The sequence below is a fragment of the Puntigrus tetrazona genome, chromosome 10 (genome assembly GCF_018831695.1).
Source record: "Puntigrus tetrazona isolate hp1 chromosome 10, ASM1883169v1, whole genome shotgun sequence".
Lineage (NCBI taxonomy): Eukaryota > Metazoa > Chordata > Actinopteri > Cypriniformes > Cyprinidae > Puntigrus > Puntigrus tetrazona.
Window position 1 is genome coordinate 6,487,747 of NC_056708.1, and position 24,239 is coordinate 6,511,985.

General features: G+C 36.5%; 3 protein-coding genes across 3 annotated transcripts in view; 2 read left to right on the plus strand and 1 right to left on the minus strand.

Annotated features, from left to right (window-relative positions):
• Nucleotides 1–7,002: 7,002 nt before the first annotated feature.
• On the minus strand, nt 7,003–11,465 carry sfrp1b (secreted frizzled-related protein 1b). Its single transcript, XM_043250139.1, has 3 exons — nt 10,725–11,465; nt 9,980–10,060; nt 7,003–7,848 (listed from the first exon to the last, which is right to left on the minus strand). The coding sequence occupies exons 1-3, from the start codon at nt 11,233–11,235 to the stop codon at nt 7,523–7,525; spliced, it is 918 nt and encodes a 305-aa protein (XP_043106074.1). The 5' UTR covers nt 11,236–11,465; the 3' UTR covers nt 7,003–7,522.
• A 3,106-nt stretch (nt 11,466–14,571) lies between these two features.
• On the plus strand, nt 14,572–18,339 carry golga7 (golgin A7). Its single transcript, XM_043250140.1, has 6 exons — nt 14,572–14,679; nt 16,069–16,191; nt 16,294–16,446; nt 16,534–16,635; nt 17,316–17,372; nt 17,456–18,339. Exons 1-5 carry the CDS (start codon nt 14,671–14,673, stop codon nt 17,358–17,360), a joined length of 432 nt encoding a protein of 143 aa, XP_043106075.1. The 5' UTR covers nt 14,572–14,670; the 3' UTR covers nt 17,361–17,372; nt 17,456–18,339.
• A 964-nt stretch (nt 18,340–19,303) lies between these two features.
• The window catches only part of r3hcc1 (R3H domain and coiled-coil containing 1), an 8,878-nt gene continuing 3,942 nt past the window's right edge, over nt 19,304–24,239 (plus strand). Inside the window, exons 1-4 of the mRNA XM_043249826.1 lie at nt 19,304–19,309; nt 19,742–19,857; nt 21,812–21,949; nt 22,477–22,963. Coding sequence (XP_043105761.1) covers nt 19,304–19,309; nt 19,742–19,857; nt 21,812–21,949; nt 22,477–22,963 — 747 coding nt within the window. The remainder of the gene's footprint in view (nt 19,310–19,741; nt 19,858–21,811; nt 21,950–22,476; nt 22,964–24,239) is intronic.

Sequence of the window (24,239 nt, forward strand, 5' to 3'; positions counted from 1 at the left end):
CGCGCCGCGCTCATTGGCTGCTGCAGCCACACATCCGCAACGTGCGAATCAACCAGCAATTCATTTCAAGAAAATTCACACTCATGTGACTAATCAGTGAAACCTTGAAGTATTTAAAATTATTATTATTTTATTTTTTATTCAATTGGTTTTTGACTGTGAACGGCAGCTCTTACTTGGAATTCAGTTGGATTTTTTTCTCATATTGGTGATGGCAAACGTTTTATACAAAGTGTTCAAAGCATTTTATAGAAAAACTTCATTGTTTTTCTGGGAATGGACTGCACACGCGTTCTTGTTATTCGAGTTATTTAAAGTGCCCCTATTATGGGTAATGAAAAGTTCATATTTTTGTTTTGGGAGTCCCAAACAACAGGTTGACATGCATGAACGATCAAAAACCCTTTCATTTTCTTATAATATGCGTTTATTTTCATTACCTTATTTGTTCCATGACTCAACGATTCGTTCAATGATTTTTCCAAGCCCCTTGCTAGTTAGTTGGTTGATTTAATTTAAAGCAGCGTATGTTAGCTCTTAACGGTTTAAACGCGGCATCATGTGGTAAAGAATGAATGTACATTTTCATTCAGACCGACGCGAAAAGACAATATGAGGGGCCATATGAGAACGTTTCAAAAATCTCACTATATCCTTATAAATTTATTTAAAAAAAAAAACAAAAAAAAAACCCAAAACATAATTTTGCCATTACACACAAAACTGAACTATTTTGACAGTCGACAAAGTAGAAGGCTATTGGTAATACAACAACAACAACAATAATAATAATAATAATCCATTAGTTAAAAAAAAAAATATGTCACGTATACTGATCTGTTGTGTTGTTTTTTCTGTTTGAATTTTAAATGCAGTTTTTATATGCTACACTACACTTGGCCCACCCATTTAAACAATTCTGGCTTCGCCCGCCTCATGAAACTAATTTAGAACGACTTTTGGTGATAACTAGCCTAAATGAATATTCGCTATAATACCTTTTTTTTGCTAGAAATAACATCAAAAGTGCAAATCAAAAGTTTGTCAGAAATACACATTTACACACAAGCGGCAACTTCCAGGCGCCATCTTTATTTTTTAGCACAACAGTCACGGAATGGCACAAGAACTTGGGACATCAAAGGCAGTGAATCACACGCTGTATTCAAGCACAGACAATATAGTGTGACTGTTTGTTACAAAGCATAATTCCAGAAGTCTAACATATCCTTTCATTAAAAAAAAGCATGTTCTTTTTTTAAAGTAACGTAAGTCGACAGGTAGCTACTGCGTAACGGATGCCCAGCAGGTAAAGTAGTGCTGCCCTCTGTCGGGAATTTAGTGTAATTGCATTTATGTAGATGATGCATGCTGCTGCGGAGTATTTCATAAATCATTTTTTTGCTTTACATATACCTCTCATTGGATATATAAACATGTCACTGCCATACGTCATGGGATGCATTTGGGACATTGATATGTTTATAACGCTTTCTACAGGCATCTTAGTGACTGACTGTTTCGGTATAAAGGTCAGGCCCTGATTATAGAAATAAGAGACTGACTATCCCTTGAGCCAGTATATCGGCTTATAGAATGACAGAAAAAAAAAAAACAGAGCAGTCATAAATTTGGACAAACAGTTTTTATTTTACATATTTTTCTCAGGGTGAAAAAGTGGACTTGAGATTTAGAGCCGGATTTTTTCTCTCAATCATCGGGGAGTCTGCAGCGCCAAAACGGGTAGATTGAGAGAGAGAGAGAGAAAAAAAATTCCTGGAAGAAAGTTTTCCTCAAACCGAATCTCCAAACCAAATGTAATAATACAAAAAAATACAATGATAGATGAAGTTGATTATTCAGCTGAAAATATTTACTTCTCTTGTTAGTGGCTAAATGTAATACAACTCCACGGTTTTACCCCATTTTCGATCTGTCAGTGTCATGAACGAAACATATGAAAAATATGTGTTTATATCCCAGAGGTATGAGAGGCCATCAGCTGATTTATGAAATCCAGCTCCTGCCAAAATCTGCTCTCACCTCACAGTAGGGGTCAGGTCTGTATCTCAAGACTTTGCAAGAGCAAATCAAGTCCAGTGTGTGTGTGTCTACGAATCCCGTTCCTGCCAAATCCGTGATCCACGACACCCAAGCCGGTTATTATCTGCCCTGGTTATGTTTAAACTCAATTGCATGCTGTCCGGATTTAAATGCATATGATTCAGCATTGAATTTATGCCAGAAAAGAGTGGCAAGTGGCCTGCTTAATGGATCAGTTCACACACGCACAAATCTGTTATTATTTAAACTGCTCGTGCTGCTCTTTCCCATCCTATATAATGACGGTAAATGGTAACCGTGACTGTTGAGGTCCAAAATGAACAAAAAGCACAGACGGTATGTGTGTTTTTTTATATAAGTATACCAAATTATTAACATCAGATGTTTTCTTTATTATATACTAACAACCACCTAAATAAAACAGGTGGCAAAGAAAAAAAGCCACATTATAGTAACACACGTTGCGCTAAAATATTAATTACACAATGCAAGATGGAACGAAAACCCAGTGTACATTCTTTCGATGCAAAACCACAATTTTTACATTATTATTATTATTTGTACATTATAAGACGATTATCTTGACTTGTTCTTTTTTGCTTCCACTTCAAAGCGAAAATGTACGTGTTTTTTTACTGTAAAATTACATGAAAAGCCCCATTAGACCTATCACGGGTATTTACAGTAAGATTAATTTACCATTAACTAATTAACAATAAAATGGGCTGATTGTTTGAAATGTGCCGTATGGATAAAACACACCATATTCTCTAATTCATAAGTCAGTTGTTTACATTATCGGAAGTCATACACTACTTTGAGGAACAAAATAAAATCTACATTTATTTAGAAAAGCCATATTTGAATATGTATATGAATATGTATAAATGTGTAAACATTCTACCTGTAAAGCCCTGAATGGTTTAGCTGAGCCTGGTTTCTCCCAAGGTTTTTTTTTCCTCCATTCTGTATGGATGGGGTTTTGGTCCCTTGCCGCTGTCGCCTCTGGCTTGCTTTGTTGGGGACACTTAACTTCTAGCGATTATCGTCGAATTGATTACAGAGACCGTCTCTGCATTTAAGAACAAATTGTTCAATCTCGTCATTATACATCCCTGTCATTGTATTCTTCTGCTTTATATACTGTTCAGTGCTTTGATACAACCTGTGTTGTTAAAATGATTGATTGATTGAAATGCGAATGAGATTTTGAGACATATGTTTCAATTGAAATTTCAGTTGTTCAATTTCACTTCGAAATATTTGGGGACGAAAATATAGTAGTCACACCGTGGACCACTTTTAGGATGTTCCTGTATGGAAAAAAACCCACTAATTCCGCTGGACTTCTCCTTTTGCTTTTCCCAGAAAAGAGCCCGTACGTCACAAAGCTTCGGAACAACTTTAGGGTTGAGTAATTAATGACAGATTTTCGAGATGAACTATCCCTTTAAGCTACCAGATATCGATGCATCATGTTCCTGCATATGTCTAAATAAACCATTCCTGTGTCGTTCTCTTCGATTACGAAGGACATTTCTTGGACCCGAAGTTTGGAGAAGTGCTTTACCAGACGGCATTCCTTCGCTCCCAACCAGAGTCGAGAAGGCCGTTTGTTTGATAAAGCAGTGAGATGTTGAACAAACCGAGTCAGGTTTAATTAAGCATTATCTAGATCAGAAGGATTGCGCAAACAGCCCTCAGTTGGGATAATTCCGTTCTAATATGGCATCTTAAAATAAACATGTAAAATTCACTCCTAATAAGAGCGACGGCACCGTATTCGGAGTCTCCGCATCCCATCTGGCGGGATTCGCAGTTGGCATGTGTGAGAACTTCAGTCCAAACCCCATGTGGAAGTATGTTTACCACAGAGCCCATCTTACCTCAGATGCTATCCTGTGAGAGCATCATATTATTTATGGCTTTTAATAGGCTTTCTTCCCCTCAAGGCTGAAGACAAAAAAGCAAGTCTTTTTCATTCAATGAAGCTGGGAAATATGCAGCAGCAAAGCCAACAGCTGCTTCTAATGATCATCCCATAGAGTCTGGCAGTCAATGTCATCCCAGAGCACAAAACACAGCTATTTGCTTAACCTGGATAAACCATCACTAGGCTTTTTGCACGAGCTGGGATCGCTGGGCTTCTCCTGGGGGTTGCACGAACTCGGGGGTTTTGCCGTTCGCCATGTATGGGTTTCTTTGGAAACGCGTTCGCCGCAGATGGTTTGATTTCGGCTTGAATCACCCCGAAAGGACGTCAAAACAAAAGGTTGGGGGGTCTTCAAAAGTAACTAAACAGCTTTAGAGGAATTCTCCGGGTTCAGTGCGAGTTAAGCTCTATGGACAACATCTGTGGCATGTTGGCGATTACCACAGACGATTTCAACTCGTCTTAGTTTGTAAAAACACACAAAAATGTGCTTAGAAATCTGTGGGGCATGACATTCCAGAGGGTTTAAAAGCTCCTATTAATTTGCCTTAACAATAATCACTGTGTATGAACATATGTCACAGGTGAATTCGTGTTTTGTTGTTGTTTATTTTTGCTGATTGTCGTGTAACGTTTCAGCCCATATCAAATGATGGATTGTGTTAGAAGCATTCTGTGAGGCAAATTATGTTGGAAGCAATTTAATAATTTTTGTATCGACTCGAAGGCTGTTTTTGAAACTTGCATCTTAAATGCACCTTTTTTTTGCAAATGTAGTTGGGGTTTTTTCAACAAAAACATCTTGATTCGACATTACTTTTTTAACTGTTTAAGGCCATTTCTGCCGCATAAGAACAATATTTGTAATAATCAAGTTTTATAATCAGCAACCTTTTGGTAAATGTGTAATTATCATAAATGTAAGATAAACTATATCGTAATTATGTGATTAAAAAGGTGAAATTGACAAAGTGAAAATTATGGGATAAAATATAATTATGTTTTAAATGTATATATATATATATATATATATATATATATATATATATATATATATATATATATATATATAGTCAAAATAAATTAAAAAAACATTAAAAAACATATTTAGATGAAAACAAAATTATAGTACATTATGAAATTGACATTGAAATCATAATTGTGACTCAGTATCCCATACTTTCAACCTATCATCTCATAGTTGACTTGGCCTCATTATTTTCATGTCATAATTCTGGGTTTTTATGATTATGTCAAACTTATGATTCACCAAATAATTCTAGAACTAGGCCTTCATAATCATCTTTCTAAACATATATATATATATATATACATAACTTTTTGTTAACAATCATGTATGTGTTTGTATATATATATATGTATAGAGAGAGAGAGAGAGAGAGAGAGAATATAAATATAGCAATTATAAAGATATAACTGTATAATTCTTTGTAAATATATACTGCATGTATATATATATATATATATATATATATATATATATATATATATATATATATATATATATATATATATAATATATAATAAATATATACATATATTATGTCAACAACTTTTATTTCGGATGCGGTTAATCGCGATTAATCATTTGACAGCACTAATATTTTAATGATGTTTTTATAGTTTAAGACTGAAATCATTTTACATTTCGAAATGTATAAGCTTTACGTGGCCAGCTTTTACTTTTCCACACATAATCATGACCATGTTATGCTGCTTAAAAGCAGCACCTGTGTGTTCAGGCTAGAATGATTTCATGGCAGATTCATTGGAAAAGGCATGTCGTCAACAGCCACGCTATCTGAATCTGATACTACCACTGACACACACTTTACGACGCTGAGAATGTAAACAGGTGTAGCGCCAAAGGCAGTGCGAGAAACACACATCAGCGCGAGTCACGCAGAGATATCTGCTCAACATCTTTCAACTGTTCTGATGCGCTGACTTTAAATCCCTCAGACTTCTGCGCGGCTCTGACAGCACTTCCGCTTCGCCGAAATCCGTTCCGCTTAAATCGTACGAAAGAAAGCAAGCTTTTTGATACTTTTTCGGGAAGTGCCGCAAAGCCAGGTAATCTGAAGGCCTGTCCTGCTGGAGCGTGAGTGACGATAACGGATCTTACTGGTTCACAGCTCATCAGCCACGAATAAGGGCACTTAAAGCGTATCAAGGTGATTACTGACTGGCGGGCATTGCGACGCAGATGTTTTCTCAGGAAAATGCCCTCGGTTCAAAACCTTGCGGTTTGCTTTTCTTGAGGTGACGTATTTCGCAGGCTTGTTTGGAAAGCCACTGTTGATTCACAGCCATTATCCATCATTTGCTACTTGCTAGTCGGAGGCATGCTAGTCAACGGGGATATTCTAGTCTCAAGGGCATTTGATTGGACAAAAATCGCTGTAGGCCTACTAGCACAGGAAGTGTCATCAATATTTTAGCTCTTTTTTTTTCCGAAGAGAAATGTGTAAAATTTAAATGCATTAAAGTACATTAGCATAGAGTAGACATCAAAGCGGTTTTATATAATTATAAATGTAATTAATATTAGTTTCTTTATCATTTATTTACCAGATATTTTCAACACCGTTTTCAGTAAAAACATTTTTTTAATTATTATTTATTTTATTTTATTATATTTTTGTTTGTAATTTATCATATAATCATTCGGTTTCAAAACTAGATAACTCGCTAACTCTCCTCCATAAAAAAAGAAAACTCAAACTGCCTTTCATCAGGAAAGCTGAGAGGGAGAAATACGTCCAAATCTCTCCCTCAATCCAAAACAAACATCTCTGATCTGTCTACACAAGATAAACACTTTTGTCTGGCTGTTTGCTTGCATCTGATCTGATTCGAAGTGATTATTTCGCAGCGTGCGATTATTACAGCTGGACTGCTTGACAGGGCGCCGCCGCTACTTGTCTTTTTTTCCTTAAAGCACTCACTAATGTAATAAATAAAGAGCGCGGTCAGATATATTCAAAATATTTTCTCTTTTAATGTCAAACGATTACAGTGCGTTGTGCTCTGTCCTCGGGCATGCTATACACCTCCCACCGCATGACCGACTGTCATTTGCGTCCTATGCAACAACAAACAGTCATCGAGTCTCTTTATCGTTTAAGGTGCATGTCTTACGCATTTTACTGATAGCTGTGATGGATATTATACAACATAAACGTCATTAACAGATTGCATGGATACATCATTTTCACCGTGAAAACATTAAGATATATCGAAAAGGCAGTGTTTGCAAAAGCAGAACTCACGCTGACTTAATAATGGGATGTAAATAACTGTGAATAACTTTTGTAGCTGGATCGGAAAGTTTAAGAACATTTGAAAAACTGAGCTACTTGTTTGTTTGTATGCGCTCAGACATTTATTGGGCAAACAGACTAACTAGTTGGATGGTTCCCTTCTATACTGTACTGTAATGGAAAATGTAATATAATGCTATAATGGAAAGTTCACGAAGATTAGTAACCCATTGATCAGAAATCACTTGAACACTGTCTCAAAAACTTGACATTTATGGCTTTTAAGTTTTTTAAGGGCTTTCTTAAATTCTTTGCTAGATTTGTCCCACTTATGAATGGCTGTCAGTATATACTGTTGCCCCACACTTCGGCCCATGATTAAGTAGTTGTTCGCCAGGTTTTCCAGTTGTTGGCATGGACAGTCCGCTCCATTTTTCAGGTGAAGCACAAGCTTCTTTAGGTCCTGCTTGTTCAGATTTCCAACCTTCACCGCTTTTCTCTTTTTTTGCAGAATGACTTTTCGGTCTAAGTTGTCTTTTTTGACCTCCTTAATCTTCGTCTTGATTGCTGCAAAAAGACAAAATGTAAGTTTGAGAACTTATCAGCGTTCACGAACGTTTTCTTTGCGCGCTTATGAAGGAAGATATCCAAAAGGGTTATGTAAAAACCTTTATTTAAAAAAAAAAAAAAAAAAAAAGTCCTTCAAGCGCTGACGGAAAATGCAAATATTTGAAGCATTTTTGCTTAAGGTCATTGTTGTATTTCTTTGCCATGGAGATGCCGAACGCTTGGCTGTTTTTTATCATCTGTTGTCACATTTTAGCCAAGAACTCGTTCTAGTTTATGTCTTTCAGATGCTATTCTGTGCTAATTGTGCAAAGCTGCATGGTGCAATGTGTTGTATCGCAATATCGTCCAGGGTGAGCGAGGATATGATTCTTGGGTATGCATCAAATTCTAATTCCAACCGAGATCAATGAAGAGACTGCGCAATTTCTCCTGATCTTGCTCTGAAGCTCCAAAAAAAAAAACAGGTCTTATTACCGATCCCTGAGGCGCTCCTTAAATAACTGGTTATTCATACATTGCATTATGAAAGAATTTAAGAATTTTAAATGGCTTATTCCCCTTGTGTATTGTGGATAATGATGTTCAGCATTACCAACGAAACAGAACAACTGCCGCACGTAATCAAAAACATTACAGTGTCCTTTTAAAGTGCTAGCTTTAATATTATACTCTCTGCAAAATGTCCCTAGAGCTTTACTTTCGATGAATGTGATGCATTTGCACTAGTGCAATGGAAGGAAAATGGTCAGAAAGAAAGCCAAGAAGCTACATCAGGTTTTCCATTGATGTCTTGTCTCATCTTTTTAATATTCATGAGTTATTAACGTGCCGTATTTATACCTTGAGCTTAAAACAAGCGTTAACGTAAATACACTGTAGAAATTTGAACCTAAATCGTGCTTTATGTGCTTCGCGGTTACGTCTTACGCTTCATTCCAAGCTTAGATTGGGTAGAATTATTCTACCTGTTCAAGAAAACAACTGCACATTTAATAGTGTTGCACATAGTTCCAGACAGTCATCCTATAATGACTAGAAAAAGCCTTTGCTTTTGGTTGGTGCTTGATAGCTTGCCATAAAACAAAAGGTCCCACGCAATTCTCGCCAGCGGCAAGCTTCCTGTCTTTGACAACATCTCAAACCATAAAAAAGACCTTCTGGATTCTGACCACATCACTGGTTCTTAGAAACAGCGTTTGCAATGGAAGAAGTAGCTCTGCTTTTTATAAATCCAAATATCTCCATTTGCGGTTGACATCTAATCGACTGTTATGAGTTTGTTGTTCTACAAAAAAACTAAACCAGAAAGGGGTTCGACCACGCTAAGTTGCGTTTAAAAATAAAACAACAGAGCTAGAACAACAAAAAAGATCTATTCAGAGGTAAACAGTACACACATGTTGTTATGTTTAAGCAGCGCTAGACCGTTCTTACCGTCTCAAGAGAGAAATAGATTTAAAGAGCGAAAATCCGGAAAGTAATATTAGAAATATTTTTTTTCAGGCAACAATTTTATTGGAAACAAATGTGTGGGCTAAGAACCTGGACCTGAGATGAATCGCAATGATGGGAATCAGACGATCAGATTTTGCTCTCTTGAAGTCATTAAATGCGATAGTAGCAGCGTGCCGAAAAGTGTTTGGAATAAGTTTTGCTTTTCAGTGCCTGTTATGTTCGTAAAAGGAAGCCATCACATGTGAGGTGCGTTGCAATACATTTTAGATAGATTTGCAGTACAGTACGAGGCGTGACTTTTTGTAGCGTGATTCAGCTTCATACGTTAAGAGCAGATTGATGATAGTAGTCAGGAAAAATATGTTTCTCATTTCTCTCTTGTCGGTAAAGAATTTTGGATATATATATATATATATATATATATATATATATATATATATATATATATATATATATATATTTTTTTTTTTTTTTTTTTTTTTAAAGTGACACACAATAAATTAATATCTCAATTAGCAACTTAAATGCCTAAAATCACCCTAATCAAGGTTATCATTTTTGTTAATTTATTTATTTGGATTTAATGTTTTAAAATAAATATTATTTGAATGCAATCTGCACTTTAGTTTGTGATTTTTAAAAAAAATACTATATTGCATGAAAAAATAATTACCAAATTCACTGGCACACAAGTGTTCCAGGATTGCGTCCGTGTTCATCTCATTGTCACATGGCGGGCAAACAGAAGAGACACCTAAAGAAAAAAAAAAAAGAAGAAAAAAGATTTAATGCTAATGTCCTGCAATAATGTTTACTTGCCGACTTGAGATGTGAGCAATGGTAAAATTATAAATTGATCTAAGTGTAAACATTTAATTACTTTACAACCAAAAATGTTAGAACATTCAATAATATTCATCATAATGTATTATTTTGATTCTGTATGACTACGTGTGTATGTTTGTGTGTTTGTTCATCAAACAGCATCAACTTTTTTACCTTTCCAAGTTGAAAATGGTGATAATACGCAATGACTGTATTACTGCACTTAAAAAATGAATGTATTTTAACCACGTAAATGTTATGTAAAAACGAAATAAATGTAAATAACCATTGTTCATTTGTTTGTAATGCATTATAAACATATCTACGCAAACAATCCGCCTTATAAAAACCATCCTTTACAAAAACTTTAAGACACACTTACAGATTCTTAATTAAATTTTTCGCATTTGTAAATAACAGTAACGTAACAGTAACCAAAACAGTAAAGGTAGTAGTAAACAGAAACTGTAATTGTGAAGTGGCCATGTTAAACCTTACTGCATTTTAGATAAGCTGGAAAAAGGCTATTTATTTGTCTGGGACATGTAGCCTATTTTCTAAGAGTAAAAAGGAAGCTAACGTGAAATACAGACCTGTTTTGTCCGTATCATCGCTGCTGGTGGTGTTCATGGAAAGGCACACGTCGCCCAGGGGAAACTTGTCACAGTTGAGCATTTCAGGCCAAGGGAACCCAAACGCATTCATAATAGGGGTGCAACTGTCCCGGACAGCCTCGCACAGCCAGCGGCACGGATATATGGGCCTTTCGAGGCACACCGGGGCGAAGAGCGAGCAGAGGAAAACTTGCGTGCCCGGGTGACAAGCTTTGTGCACCAGAGGAACCCAGCTGACCGCCTGCTGCTTCACCTCCGCTATGGTTTCGTGCTCCAGCAGATTGGGAAGCAGCATCTGGCGGTAACCCACGTTGAAACACAACTTCAGGTCTTTGGGAATGTCCATGCACTGCGGGCTTTTGCCGTAATTTTGCATCCACGTCCCCTCCGGTTTCCAGGTGTACGGGTAATCGTACTCGGCAGAGCTGAGCGAAGGGAGGAAGACAGCCGGAGCGATGAAGATCCACAGCTTGGGGAGAAGGTTCTTCATGGCGCGAGGGAGGGGGGGATGACCGTTGTATCCGACCGCGTTTCGCTCTTGAACTTTTTAAAAGTACGGTTTTTTTTGGATTAGCGCCGCACCGACCGGGTCTCTGTGACGTCCTCGTTCTCCACGGTCTTGATGTGAGTGTCGCGCGCTGCCGTTCCGTTGCGCAGCGCCAGAGGAATGAACGCGCTCGAAAGGTGAAACAACCAATGGTAACGCAACCGGCTTGGCGTAACGCGAAGATTGCTCAATGCGCTCGACAAATATATTTATTTATTTATTTTCTTCTCGCAAGCGGACTTAAATCATTAATTAACCCGTTGTGCCTACTGCGGACTGCGTCTTTAGAGGGGGATGTGAAGACGTGGGAAAATATTTAAACACAATTTACAATTAACACATTAATGAAGTGTATCGGGGGGGTGATCACTCTCTTAATACAACTATTGGATAAAAAAGGGCATAATAATATCTTTAGTGATCGCCAATTCGCGAATGAATCGTTCTTTTGAATCGGTTCGTTTTAATGAACAACTTAGGTTAAAACGGTTAATGGTCTGAACGGTGGTCGACTCAAAAAAAAAGTGTTATACAATGGTCTATCACACTCAAACACACTATGTATAGATTTGTATTACTTTTTTTCTGTTGATTCATAAAGCGTGTTGCGTGAGGAAACATTCTATTCACAAATCTTTATTTTATTTTTATAAAATACATTTTTATTTATTTTTATTTTTATCTTTGCTCATAATTAATGTTTTGCTAATAAATATAAATCATTTATACATTTAATCGCATGTTTTTTTTTGGATCGTGACATTGGCATCTGTCATTAGAGAAGCTGTCTAGTCTGAATCAGGAGAGAAATATGCACTATACTACAGATAGTTACTATAGATAGAGGACTTTCACACTCTAATGAAGAAGCAAACTCATCTACATCTTAGACAGCCTGAGGTGAAACATTTTAATTTTAATTTTTGGGTTCCTTTAAACCCTAAAACTGGCATCCAAACAGCTGAATTTGTTAAAAGAGGCTTCGGGTTGAAAAGCTGTCGTGCAGACTAATAAAATGTACGTGAAAATGGCTGTACATGGACTGTATCAGTGGTGCATCTGTAAAATGTCTGATCTAATTCTATAAAAGTTCCACAGCCTGATTTATAACAGTGTTTGTCAAATCGGCCGATGCAAGCCGGATGGCTCCTCTGCTACAAAGACACATTATTTAGAATTTATAATGAAGCATCTGCGACTTTTGGCTGGGTTTCTGGGACTGGGATGCAGATGCTTGCGAGATGCCCTGCGCTGCGTCCCGTTTGCTTTTCACACTACGAGCAGCTTCTACCCAATTCTAACCTCAGTCCTTACAAGCGCTAATGTGGGCATTTCCTCTCTCACGTTGCTGCAGCTGTGCACCGGCTTTCATAATCACACGATTATTTCGCAACGTTCATAATGAAGTGACAGCTGAGTGAAAACAGACATGCTATCATAGGATGCCAAAACCCGTCGTCGCATAAGATGTTTTAATTAAACCGAAATATGTTTGTCATCTGCGTGTGTTTACCCGTGATTTCTCCACAAGATAATCTTTGGTGGTAGCAGGCCACGTATCGTCCAGTGAGACCATCACCTGTCGCAAGCATCTTAGAGACTGCATGTATAAATGAGGGTCATTCAGAGATTTATGAAACTCTCTTTTAAGCTGGAACCATATGTATGGATATTTTGTACATCAGGCATATCAGTAAAACATGTTTTCTGGTCCCCAGTGATATTGCATTGGTGAAATATGAATAAAGTTGAAGAACGCTATGAGGAAGACTTGAATGAGGGCTGAATTGTGTTTTGAGGCGTCTGATTTTTGGTCACTTTGCTCATAGAATGGCAGCTAATAAATTGAATTATAAAACTGGTAGTTCCCCAAAATGCCAAAAAAGCCAGAAAAGCATGCCAAACAGCTGCTCACTAAATCACAGCACCAACATTTGATTGTTTTTGTATTAAAAAATAGACTGAAAATTTAAATTATAATAAAATAACACTGATCCAGGTGAATGAAAAAAGCTTTCTGGACACATTTATATAGAAAACAAACAAACATTCTATAAAATTGTCAGAAAAAAACTTACTATATAATTTTACTAATGTAATACTGGTCCAAATTAAATATTAAATTAAATTAAATTGGGTGGATGGATCAATATATTTAAGAACACTGTAGGTGCATGGATTAATAAAATGTTTCACATATAAATGTTTAATATTGTTTTTCATTTCTGGCCTAAATTACAGTACTGGAGTTCCTCATTTGAAAAGGATTAAAAAAAAACACGCTTGTGTGAATCGAACATCCTTTTAAACTCTCTTGCCCGTTAAACTCCACGTGAAGTGCACATAGAGCGAACGCTGAGAATGCTATAAAATAAAACATCACTGCACAACATGCTATTTTTACAAAATATTGTCTGATATATGACCTTACAAATGGTTTTTAGAGATCTCACAGACTGTCAAGGTGGACCACAATCTTATTTTATGTCCACGCAGAGTTCATCCAGTGCTGTCTAAAAGGATCTGAGTGATGGTGAAAACTTTGCATGTAATGAAAAATGGCTAAGGTGTCCCACGGGAAACTTTAGGAATAAATGATCTCAAAGATGTATAATTCATCATGTAAGGCTGGCTGAAACGCTGCTGTAAAATAAGGGTGATTCCTTGCGTTCTCAATCATGGAGAGTTTTCTCTGTTGTATGTCACCCTGTGTAAGTCATCCAAGTAGAATTTCAAAAACACAGATGGAGGAGAGAAAACTGTTTTAGGCATTAGCCTTTTGTCCTTTAGGTTTTGCTCAGTACCACAAATTCTTCTGTAATAAACGAGAATAAACATCATTAGTAAGACCCTTTTTGATTTTCTCATGCAGGAACACAATGTCCTCCTCTCTGAAATGTTGTGACGCTAAATGCTGGCAAACACATACAGCATTAATGATAAATATGGAGAGAGATCATGTCTGTTTTGCATTTAAATTACATCCCAAACTACTAAATCCTTTTGGGAACTGCAAATGATTCATTTCTAGCTAAAAGAACGTTATTAGAAGTTATTTAAATGCTAATCATGTATTTTAAACTCTAGGTGCAAAACATCAGATTGTGTATCTACCTTCTTGTGTCACTTTATATGTCACTATATATTTTAGTGAAATAGCGGTGAGCTGCAATGGTGTTCACTTGAATGTTGAACAAATACGTTTATTCGCAATACAAGGTGATGAAAAACAAAAAGACTTTCCACCGTAATAGAATACTTAGCATGCGGATGATGATATGTAGCAGCGGAACTGAAGGATAAAGTAAAAGGTTCCTCCCGGACGGTGTTTTGTGGAGGACAGGAGGTCGAATAACAGGAAGAGGAGCAGCAGCCACTATGGCGGAGGTGCGTGAATAAAAACAAAATTTAATCACACCTTTCATCTTGTTCGTTGACAAATGTGGACGCATGAAGTAATGTGTTATAATACACGTTTCGTTGTCCAGTTATTTAATCGACACACACACTTGTATTTGTAATACGCTATTTTTTTTTTTTTGACACGTTAGCGTTTCAGTGATCGGCAAATAATAAATATCGACGTCGATGATTAACTTAAGTAAAATTTAGATTCTCACTTGTACTGACGATATACTAACATAAATCACAAACCGGGTGTCATATTAAAAGCGAGCCCCATGTTGTCATTAGATTTCAGTCGTTTTATTTAAATGTAACTTACTGTATTTGTTGGTGATGCTATAAGGGCGTTGTGTGTGTGTGTTGTTTCGGTGTATATAGATATGATTTCCTGTGTTTTAATAATTAATTAACTTTTGGTAGTAATTAAAAACGTTCTCCGGTCATCAAATCATCACATTAAAGATATTTCTGAAGGATCATCGTTTGATACTAAAGACTAGAGTAATGATGCTAAAAATATGCTTTGCCATAACAGGATTAAAAAAAACATTTGAAAATGTTTTAATAATAAAGAAGCACTTATTTTAAACAGTAATAGTAATAACTTGCATTTACTTTTTATTATTATGGAAAACATTAGTAGTCCATTACTGGCTTTTATATTTTATAGATAGGTGAGCAATAAAAATAACAGGAAAAAAATATTTTAGAATTTTAAGGCGTGACACAGCAGATGAATAGGGAAACAAAGATAATAGTTAGTTTTCTAAAATGTTAGTTTTACAAAGGCGTTGTTTGAATAAATATAATTAAAATGTCTAGTACAAAAATTGTAACACACTACATGAAGTTGGTTTTAATACTTATGTTGTTGTTTTTTTTACATAAAGTCAAAAGTTCTTAAAGAGGGAATTTTAGGTATCTCATTTGTCATTGCATAATTTATAAAACACTTAGAACAGACAGAAAAACTTTTTGGGGGGGCATAAAATGTATATAATTAAACAAACTATATATAAACAAATCCCACTGATACAGATACAGACAGGAATAAACAAAAACCTTTGATATGTGTAAGTGTTACTCAAGTGGAGATTTACTGCTCAGGGTAGAAGAAAAAAAACTAATTTTGAGAAAACTTCCTTTAAAAATATGTACTGTAGTTGAAGTGTATTAACAAGAATAGATAAAGTGCTGTAAAGAAATACTTAATAGTGTCTTTTGGATGTTTTCTTTCCTCTAATCTGAGAAAACACTTCAAAAAGCCTCAACAAGTGCATTAAATACGTTAAAAGTTGGAGATCCCTATTTTTGAGGATAGAAGATGTATTGTTTTTGTAATAACCTGTAATCTGTGGATTTTCTCACCAGACGCACAGCTTGCAGGACCTGCGGCAAGCAGCCGTCGCCTCCAAGGTTTTCGTTCAGAGAGACTACACTTCTGGAACCATCTGCAAGTTTCAGACCAAGTTCCCGGCAGAGCTGGAGAGCAGGGTGCGTGGATGTCCTTGGAGAACACAAAGGAACCGTTTACCACTACTCTGTATGCGCAGATGTCAGATTCATCGATAGCTGATAATTGTTTCGTTGTTACAGATCGACAAGCAGCAGTTTGAGGAGACCATACAGACCCTGAATAATCTCTATGCAGAGGCGGAAAAGTTGGGCGGCAGGTCGTATCTGGAGGGCTGTCTGGCCTGTCTCACTGCGTACACAATCTTCCTCTGCATGGAAACCCACTATGAGAAAGTGAGTCACACAGTGAATGGCCCTAGATGTCATCACTATCACATTGTGCATATGATACGTATTCAGTATTGTGTTGAATTCTTTCAGGTGCTGAAAAAGATTGCCAAGTACATCCAGGAGCAGAATGAGAAGATCTACGCTCCTCTTGGGCTTCTACTGACTGACCCCATAGAGAGGGGCCTCAGGGTTGTATCCTTCCTACAGATTCATAAGACTGAATTTGCTTAATTTAATGTAGAAATTAAATAAATATATATATATATATATATATATATATATATATATATATATATATATATATATATATATATATATATATATATATATATAGATATATATTATTCAGCAAGGAATAAGGCATGTATAATCTCACAAAGGATTGCAAATACAAATTATACCAAAATAAATATGTAAGTCTTGCATAATATAAATAGCAAACATTTGATTAAATTTAGTAATTGCATCCCAAATAAATGTTTTATATACATAATGTGTGTGTAGAAACACAGACTGCTGTATTTAATATGTATATATAAATGCTCACAAATCCATGTATATAATTAAGAAAAATGTTGTTTATAAATTATATGGATATAAATGTAAATATATGCTGTGTGTTTTTGTATTTGTATATACAAAATAGTATACACAGTACACACACACACACACACACACACACACAAATGTAAACAAAAACCTTAATTTCGGATGCAGTTAATCGATTCAGTTTAAGATAACATTTTACAATATTGCTGTTTTTAATGTGCAGTGGAAAATAAATTTAGCTTTGGTGAGCTAAACCTTTGAACTGTTAAAAACAAAAAAGAAAATTGCAAGGTTTTTGTTTTTCTTAACTTGAGCTTTCAAAGGTGGAGATCACTATTTTCGAGGATAGAAGTATTGGTTCAAGATAAAACACACCAAAGGTAAGTACTTTTTAGACCTGATTATAAAGATATACCATATATTTAGTGCGCTGGATCTTTATCATGGTCTTTTCTCCCTGCAGGATCGTGTTTGTAACGTGATGATTGGCCTGCTGGACTCAGAACCTGCTTCTCCATCTCATGATACCCTACTGCTTTAAATGTAGATAGCATACTTAATTCAGACCATTGATCCATTAATGTTTTTTTTTTTTTTTTTTTTTTTTTTGGACAGAGGGAGAGAATGGTTATATCATGTATGTTAGTGAAGCTCCAGCTTTCCCTCATCTAACAGCTTTTCCAGTGTCTTAAACTGAGTTGTTTTAAATCTATGTTGTGCCATGTAATTTTATATTGCAGCTCCAGTGCGTTCCCTTCTTTTGTTTTCTGTATATACTTGTCTTGAATGGGAAGTATAGATTAAGTGCACAATGTTCAGACACAATACAGTCGCTTCTTGATTATTCAAATCGTTTCTGAATGTGTTCTCATAGTAGAAATATGTTTTTGAGAAACCTGTGCTTGTTAAAACGGTCATAACATTCATAAAGAAGCTTCAATTTTGTGTGCGTGGAAATCTGGGACTGATTGTTATATTTAAGGATTTTATGTAATCAGTTTAGTTAACTTCACATCACTGTTCTATTCCATTCCCCTCCCATTAAGAACTGTTAGTGTTTTCTTCCATGCTGTTTTAACACTACATTTATTTACCATTGAACTACTGTACTTTTATTGGGGTCTGCAATATAATCCTTATTACACACAAATGCCATAAATCCTTAAAAGGCATGGTTTGCATTTAATATTGCATCTCCAGCTTGTATTTCAGACTGCTGTCAGTTCGACCTGTTTCTTGCGTAAATCTTTTTATCAGTGTTGTATCATAATGTCTTTTTTGAAAATCTTTTGACACCTATTTAAACTATGTATCGTACAATAAATAGTGTTTTCTTGAACAAATCAATAACATTGTCTGTGTTTTTTTTCACAAAAGCATTCACACGCACACAGTGCTGGGTAGATTTCTTACAAATTGTAGTTTTACAAATGGAATCTGATACAAATAACATGATGAAAAGTGAAAATCTTTTGGATTACTTTTTACCTTACTATATCTTAATATATTTGTTTACTTGCATGTAAATGTGACCATTGACATCAAATACATATAACTTTAAATATTAGATTATTTAAATGCATATTTATATAAATTTGGGTTTTTTCTACTAACAAAAATAAATAATGTCTTGGAAATCATAACTTCCCAAACAAATCACATTTTGAAAAATGTATTATTGTGTAATCATGGTAGGGAGCTATAAAACGTGAATTCTGGTATATAAATATATGGTATACAATTATGAGCCACATTAAATGAGAAGGAGGACCAAAAATATTCACCCTGTTTGGGACAAATGAACATCAGTTTGATAGATTTATGAAAAATGCAATATTTAAAATTGAATAGAGTTTAAATACACTACATCTTCAACTTGAACATAAATTACTGTCTCTATCCAATGTGCATTAAATGTGTCTAACCTGTTACTTTTTCTGCATTAACAGGTTTTTTTTTTTTTTGTTTGTTTAAATTTTTTTTACAGGGTGGACATGTTTAAGTTGCTGAATGTTGATGAAGTTACATGATAAGGACAATAGCATGGTCAAAGTCTTCATAGTCATAGTCTTCATTACATAATTTCCGTCTTTAGTAACTAAAGATAGTAGCCAAATGATTTGTTTTTTATTTCATTAATTATTTACATGGCTATACACAATACACAGGCCATGAATGAACGGTGCTTAGAACAAGTAAAAAAGAAGAAAGCCATGTTTTTTGGAGTCGATATGTCTGCTCTAATCGCACCCCTGCCCGCTAGAGGGAACTAAAAGCCTGAAAACACTGAAAATAGTCATGAACGTCGAGGATGCCGGTTAAATGTAGCGTTTTTACTGTGTTGCGGCTATCAAGAGTTGTCGTTTTGACTGGGATTTGATCGCGTTGAAAGGTCTTTTTTGAGTTAACCAGTCGCGTCTTGAAACGCGTTTAATGTTACTGAGTGGGAGAGACGAGCTAAGCTAGTAGCTAATGTTCATGTGCGTTTGTAATGTCATTCAAGCCGGCTGATAATACTTAGCTAAATGTATTTGACTCATATTTAAGCAGGTGACAAAAATGATGACTTAATGGCTTTTATTTTGGACAGAGGCATGTGAATTAATATTCAAATCGGTGCCTTTAGCTTTCCTTCGTGAACACAAGCTCAGCTTTATACTGTTTTGTAGTGTTTGGCCTGTAAGTTACTGATCCACTCTTCAATGTTTCTTTTTTCTGAAGTCTGTAGAGACTAAAACATTTCCTGTAGGTCACCCTGGCTCTTCCTCGTGTCAATGGCTGTTACCTCCCAAAACAAGAGACTGAATTCATCCATACAGTCCTGGAGGAGCTGGATGTGTTTCAACAGAGAAATGAGCCCAAAAGGTAATTAAATCCGTACACCTCTGCTTTTAATAATGCTCGCCAGCGTTTAAGAAATGTTTGATAATACTGTTGAATTGGTGTTCATTGTCAGACAGGGACTCGAGGACCACATGGGACACCCTAGCAACCACATAGCAGCATGCTGAAATCATTGCAAATTAGCACAGTCTCTTAATAGCAACATGACTGAACAGCACTCAAAAAGGCATAAAAAACATTCAAAAACCTTCGCTTACGATACTGTATTGCAACTGCTGGGTGTTGATAACCACTCTAATTCACAGTGTCAGTGAATTATGCATATCATGCGCATACAGTCCAGACCAAAAGTTTGGACACAACTTCTCATTCAAAGAGTTTTCTTTATTTTTATGACTATGAAAATTGTAGATTCACACTGAAGGCATCAAAACTATAAATTAACACATGTGGAATTGTATACATAACAAAAAAGTGTGAAACAACTGAAAATATATGTCATATTCTAGGTTCTTCAAAGTTGCCACTTTTCGCTTTGATTACTGCTTTGCACACTCTTGGCTTTCTCTTGATGAGCTTCAAGAGGTGGTCACCTGAAATGGTCTTCACTTCACAGGTGTGCCCTGTCAGGTTTAATAAGTGGGATTTCTTGCCTTATAAATGGGGTTGGGACCATCAGTTTGTTTTGTGCAGAAGTCAGGTGGATACACAGCTGTTAGTCCCACTGAATAGACTGTTAGCTGCTTTTTTCTTGCCATAATACAAATTCTAAGTAAAGAAAAACAAGTGGCCTTCATTACTTTAAGAAATGAAGGTCAGTCAGTCCGAAAAATTTGAAAAACTTTGAAAGTGTCCCCAAGTGCAATCACAAAAACCATCAAGCGCATTAAAGAAACTGGCTCACATGCGGACCGCCCCAGGAAAGGAAGACCAAGAGTCACCTCTGCTGCGGAGGATAAGTTCATCCGAGTCACCAGCCTCAGAAATCACAGGTTAACAGCAGCTCAGATTAGAGACCAGGTCAATGCCACACAGAGTTCTAGCAGCAGACACATCTCTAGAACAACTGTTAAGAGGAGACTGTGTGAATCAGGCCTTCATGGTAGAATATCTGCTAGGAAACCACTGCTAAGGACAGGCATCAAGCAGAAGAGATTTGTTTGGGCTAAAGAACACAAGGAATGGACGTTAGACCAGTGGAAATCTAATGTCCAAATTTGAGATCTTTGGTTCCAACCTCTGTGTCTTTGTGCGACGCAGAAAAGGTGAACGGATGGACTCTATATGCCTGGTTCCCACCGTGAAGCATGGAGGAGGAGGTGTGATGGTGTGCGGGTGCTTTGCTGGTGACACTGTTGGGGATTTATTCAAAATTGAAGGCATACTGAACCAGCATGGCTACCACAGCATCTTGCAGCGGCATGCTATTCCATCCGGTTTGCGTTTAGTTGGATCATCATTTAATTTTTAACAGGACAATGACCCCAAAAACACCTCCAGGTTGTGTAAGGGCTATTTGACCAAGAAGGAGAGTGATGGCCTCCACAGTCACCTGACCTGAACCCAATCAGGTGGTTTGGGCAAAAGGTTGGCAAAAGGGCCAACAAGTGCTAAGCACCTCTGGGAACTCCTTCAAGACTGTTGGAAGACCATTTCAGGTGACCACCTCTTGAAGCTCATCAAGAGAATGCCAAGAGTGTGCAAAGCAGTAATCAAAGCAAAAGGTGGCTACTTTGAAGAACCTAGAATATAAACATATTTTCAGTTGTTTCACACTTTTTTGTTATGTATACAATTCCACATGTGTTAATTCATAGTTTTGATGCCTTCAGTGTGAATCTACAATTTTCATAGTCATGAAAATAAAGAAAACTCTTTGAATGAGAAGGTGTGTCCAAACTTTTGGTCTGTACTGTATGTATGTATATTTTGGGCTTCCTGCAGTATTGTCTAATGAAAATGTTCTGAATCGCAGCGTTCTGCTCTTCCCTCCTGTCCCGAGCCGACTTCGCTTCCTGATTCACCAAACCATCGCAAATCATCCCAGCCTCAGCACCTTCTCTGTGGGCGAGGGCTGCGCTCGCAGGGTCGTAGTGTGTTATTCAGACCTCAGGTAAAGCTGCCAGAGTTCATGTCACACAACACACGTCGAGCCTCATCATTGTGGTTAGAATTAGATTCCAAAAATCAAGAAGTTGTAATTAAATTTGAAAAATACTCATGAGACTACTCTTATTTTAATTTTCTTGTTGTCAGACAAAGACTATTATTACACTGAAATTCGAGAGTCCACATAATCAATTACGGGTGATGACTTTATTTGAAATTTTCACTCAACGGGTTAACCAGCAGTAAAATAAAAAAAAAAAAAATAATAATAATAATAAATAATTTATTTAAATATAAGTTGCATTCCCAAATTGTATTCTAGTTTTTGACAGCCAAAAATACATTTACTGGAAGTAATCCCTGAGATTTTAGGGCAATAAGAGTTGATAATTAATTAACATATGTTAACTGTTATTAGAAGATTTTGTAAAATTATTTTATTTTTGTTTTATTAAATTAATAGAAAATCTGATTGCGTTAACCAATGCGATGTGACAGATTACTAATATTTTAGCGTGATTCATGTGGCAGGTTGCCAGAAGACGACGACAGAGATGCGAAGGGCAGATCCAACGAGAGAGCGCGCAGTCGGGACAGAGACACGGAGACCAACAGCAACACACAGTCACTGGAGACTGGCTTCAACAACAGACGGAGAGCCAGGCGGCCAGACAAGGCTATTTACGTTCCCCGTGTTATGAGACACAAGATAGATCTGGAACAAGCCAATCTCAAGGAAACACGCGTGGGATCCTCCTCTGACGTTACCAAGGGAGCTCTTGTAGCCAATCAGAAGCCAGAGGTGGACAGCACTGGGCAGTCAGTGGCCGATGAGGAGTTCGTGCAGCTGTCGAGGACGGGTCCGTCACCGTGGCCTCCAGCCTGGGACCAGACAGTGACTTTCTTCACATCTTTGACATTAGATGACGAGACGGATGAAAACTGCGCCAACAACACGGACGTCCCCGCTGACGCCACGCTCCAGCAGCAGGACCTTGATGAAAGTCTGCTCTCTGAGGTATTGTGATGCCTCTCATTCGCTAATAATTGCAAGCATTATCAGAAGCTATTCAAATAATCACAGATTGGAATGCAAATAATAGAATTTCTTTAAAATAAATAATCACAGGAATAATATGAAATATAAAAAAAGTATTTTAACTTGTACTTAAAATGAATAGCAATCAACAAAATGACTGAATTTTTAATAAATAGTAATTAAAAACAAACTCTAAAATATTATTATAAACTATAATAATATCTCAATACTGAAGTAAAACTAGTCAAAATTGCAGAAAAAGTTGCATCAGTGCGTATTCACATTTCATTATTAAATTAAGAAATAGTGTAAAATAATAGTAAATAAAATAAAAGTGATAAAAAAAAGTATATGTATTTTAGTTCTTTTCACTTCACAATAAAACCTTTTAAATTGAATGATATTCAAAACTTAAATACAAACGCACATTACGGTGGCATTAATTATAAACAATATTTCCTCTAAATGACAAATGTAAAGAATTTAATGCAAAAAGCAAACTTTGGTTCACATGGTTGCCTCTTTTATACAAAAATAGGAGCACTTTCAGATGATATTGTAACAGATACAGTGCATCCAGAAAGTATTCATAGCGCTTCACTTTTTCCACACTTTTTTGTTACAGCCTTATAATTTAATGGATTAAATTCATTTATTTCCTCAAAATTCTACACACAATACCCCATAATGACAATGTGAAAATTTATTAAAAATAAAAAAACCTGAAAAATCACATGTATATATCACAGCGTTTGCTCAATACTTTTGTTGACGCTCCTTTGGCAGCAGTCAGCCTCAAATCTTTTTGAATATGATGCCACAAGCTTGGCACACCTGTTCTTTGGGGAATTTTTGCCCATTCCTCTTTGCAGTACCTCTCAAGCTCTATCAGGTTGGATGGGAAGCGACGGTGTACAGACATTTTCAGATCTCTCCAGAGATGTTCAATAGGATTTAGGTCTGGGCTCTGGCTTGGCCGCTCGGGGACATTCACAGAGTTGTTGTGAAGCCACTCCATTGATATTTTGGCGGTGTGCTTTGGGTCATTGTCCTGCTGGAAGATGAACCGTCGCCCCAGTCTGAGGTCAAGAGCACTCTGAAGCAGGTTTTCATTCAGGATGTCTCTGTACATTGCTGCATTCATCTTTCCCTCTATCCTGACTAGTCTTCCAGTTCCTGCTGCTGAAAAACATCCCCGCAGCATGATGCTGCCACCACCACGCTTCACTGTAGGGATGGTATTAGCCTGGTGATG